Source organism: Myotis lucifugus, unplaced genomic scaffold (genome assembly GCF_000147115.1).
Source record: "Myotis lucifugus unplaced genomic scaffold, Myoluc2.0 scaffold_1288, whole genome shotgun sequence".
NCBI classification, from domain to species: domain Eukaryota; kingdom Metazoa; phylum Chordata; class Mammalia; order Chiroptera; family Vespertilionidae; genus Myotis; species Myotis lucifugus.
Window position 1 is genome coordinate 43048 of NW_005872336.1, and position 1123 is coordinate 44170.

General features: G+C 60.6%; 1 protein-coding gene across 1 annotated transcript in view; it reads left to right on the plus strand.

Moving 5' to 3' along the window:
• Window positions 1–1123, plus strand: part of FANK1 (fibronectin type III and ankyrin repeat domains 1) — a gene marked incomplete at its 5' end in the record, with an annotated part of 12705 nt that overhangs the window by 7302 nt on the left and 4280 nt on the right. The window contains 1 exon segment of the mRNA XM_023748338.1: window positions 623–697. Coding sequence (XP_023604106.1) covers window positions 623–697 — 75 coding nt within the window.

The window sequence follows — 1123 nt, forward strand, 5'->3', positions numbered from 1 at the left end:
GTTCCACTCGGTTTGGCTTATTTTGTTCATTAGATTCCACACGTAATTGACATCATAGGGGCTTGTCTCTGTCTGCTGGCTTAGTTCACTTAGCAATGTCCTCCAGGTCCCTCCATGCGGCTGCGAAAGGTAAGCGTTCCTCCTCTATCCGGCGAGGAGGAAGGATTCTTCTGGAACCAGCGGCTCTGTCCTCTGGGGAAGAGAAGGTTCCCACAAAAGTCCAAGCGCTAAGCTGGTGTGAAGGGGCCACTTTCTTCCTCCGCAGCAGCCCTGCCTGTGGGTGGCGCCATGGGAACCGGGGCAAAGCGGGCGCCCCCAGTGGGGTTCCCGGCCCTGGAGCTGCGAGTCCCCCTCGAGACCCCCTGTCATTTGAGGGGCTGGGTTCTCCGTAGTCTCATCAGCTCCGGGGATGTTTCGAGTTGAAGGGAGCGCCTGCTTGAAGTGAAACTACAGCAGTTTTCTCCCCTTTCCTGTGCATTTGAATGTGCTCCGCAGGGCAGTCTAAGGCAACACAGCGGAGTGGCCCGGAGGCAACTGGGATTCCCGGTGAAATGAACCGTTTCAGCCGCCTGGGCCAGCGGAACGTCAGCTGCGGGTCTGACCTCTCCTCTCTGTTCCCCAGCACCGTGAAGGTGGACGTTCCCAACAGGCTGGGCTTCACGGCGCTGATGGTGGCTGCACAGAAGGGGTACACCAGGTGGGCGGGCCTCCTCTCCCACCTGCAGTGATGGGCGGGGCCTCCTCTCCCACCTGCAGTGATGGGCGGGGCCTCCTCTCCTATATGCAGTGATGGGCGGGGCCTCCTCTCCTATATGCAGTGATGGGGCGGGGCCTCCCCTCCTACCTGTAATGATGGGGTGGGGCCTCCTCTCCTACCTGCAGTGATGGGCGGGGCCCTCCTCTCCTACCTGCAGTGGTGGGGTGGGGCGTCCTCTTCCTATCTGAAAGGATGGGCCGGAGCCTCCATCTTCGTACTTGGTAGTGATGGGCGGGGGCCGCCTCTCTACCTGCATTGAGAGCAAAGACCTCCTCTACTACCTGCAATGGAGGGCGGGACCCCTTCCCCTAACTGTAATGTGGCCGGAGCTTCCTCTCCTACCTGCAAGCATGGGAGAGGGCCTCC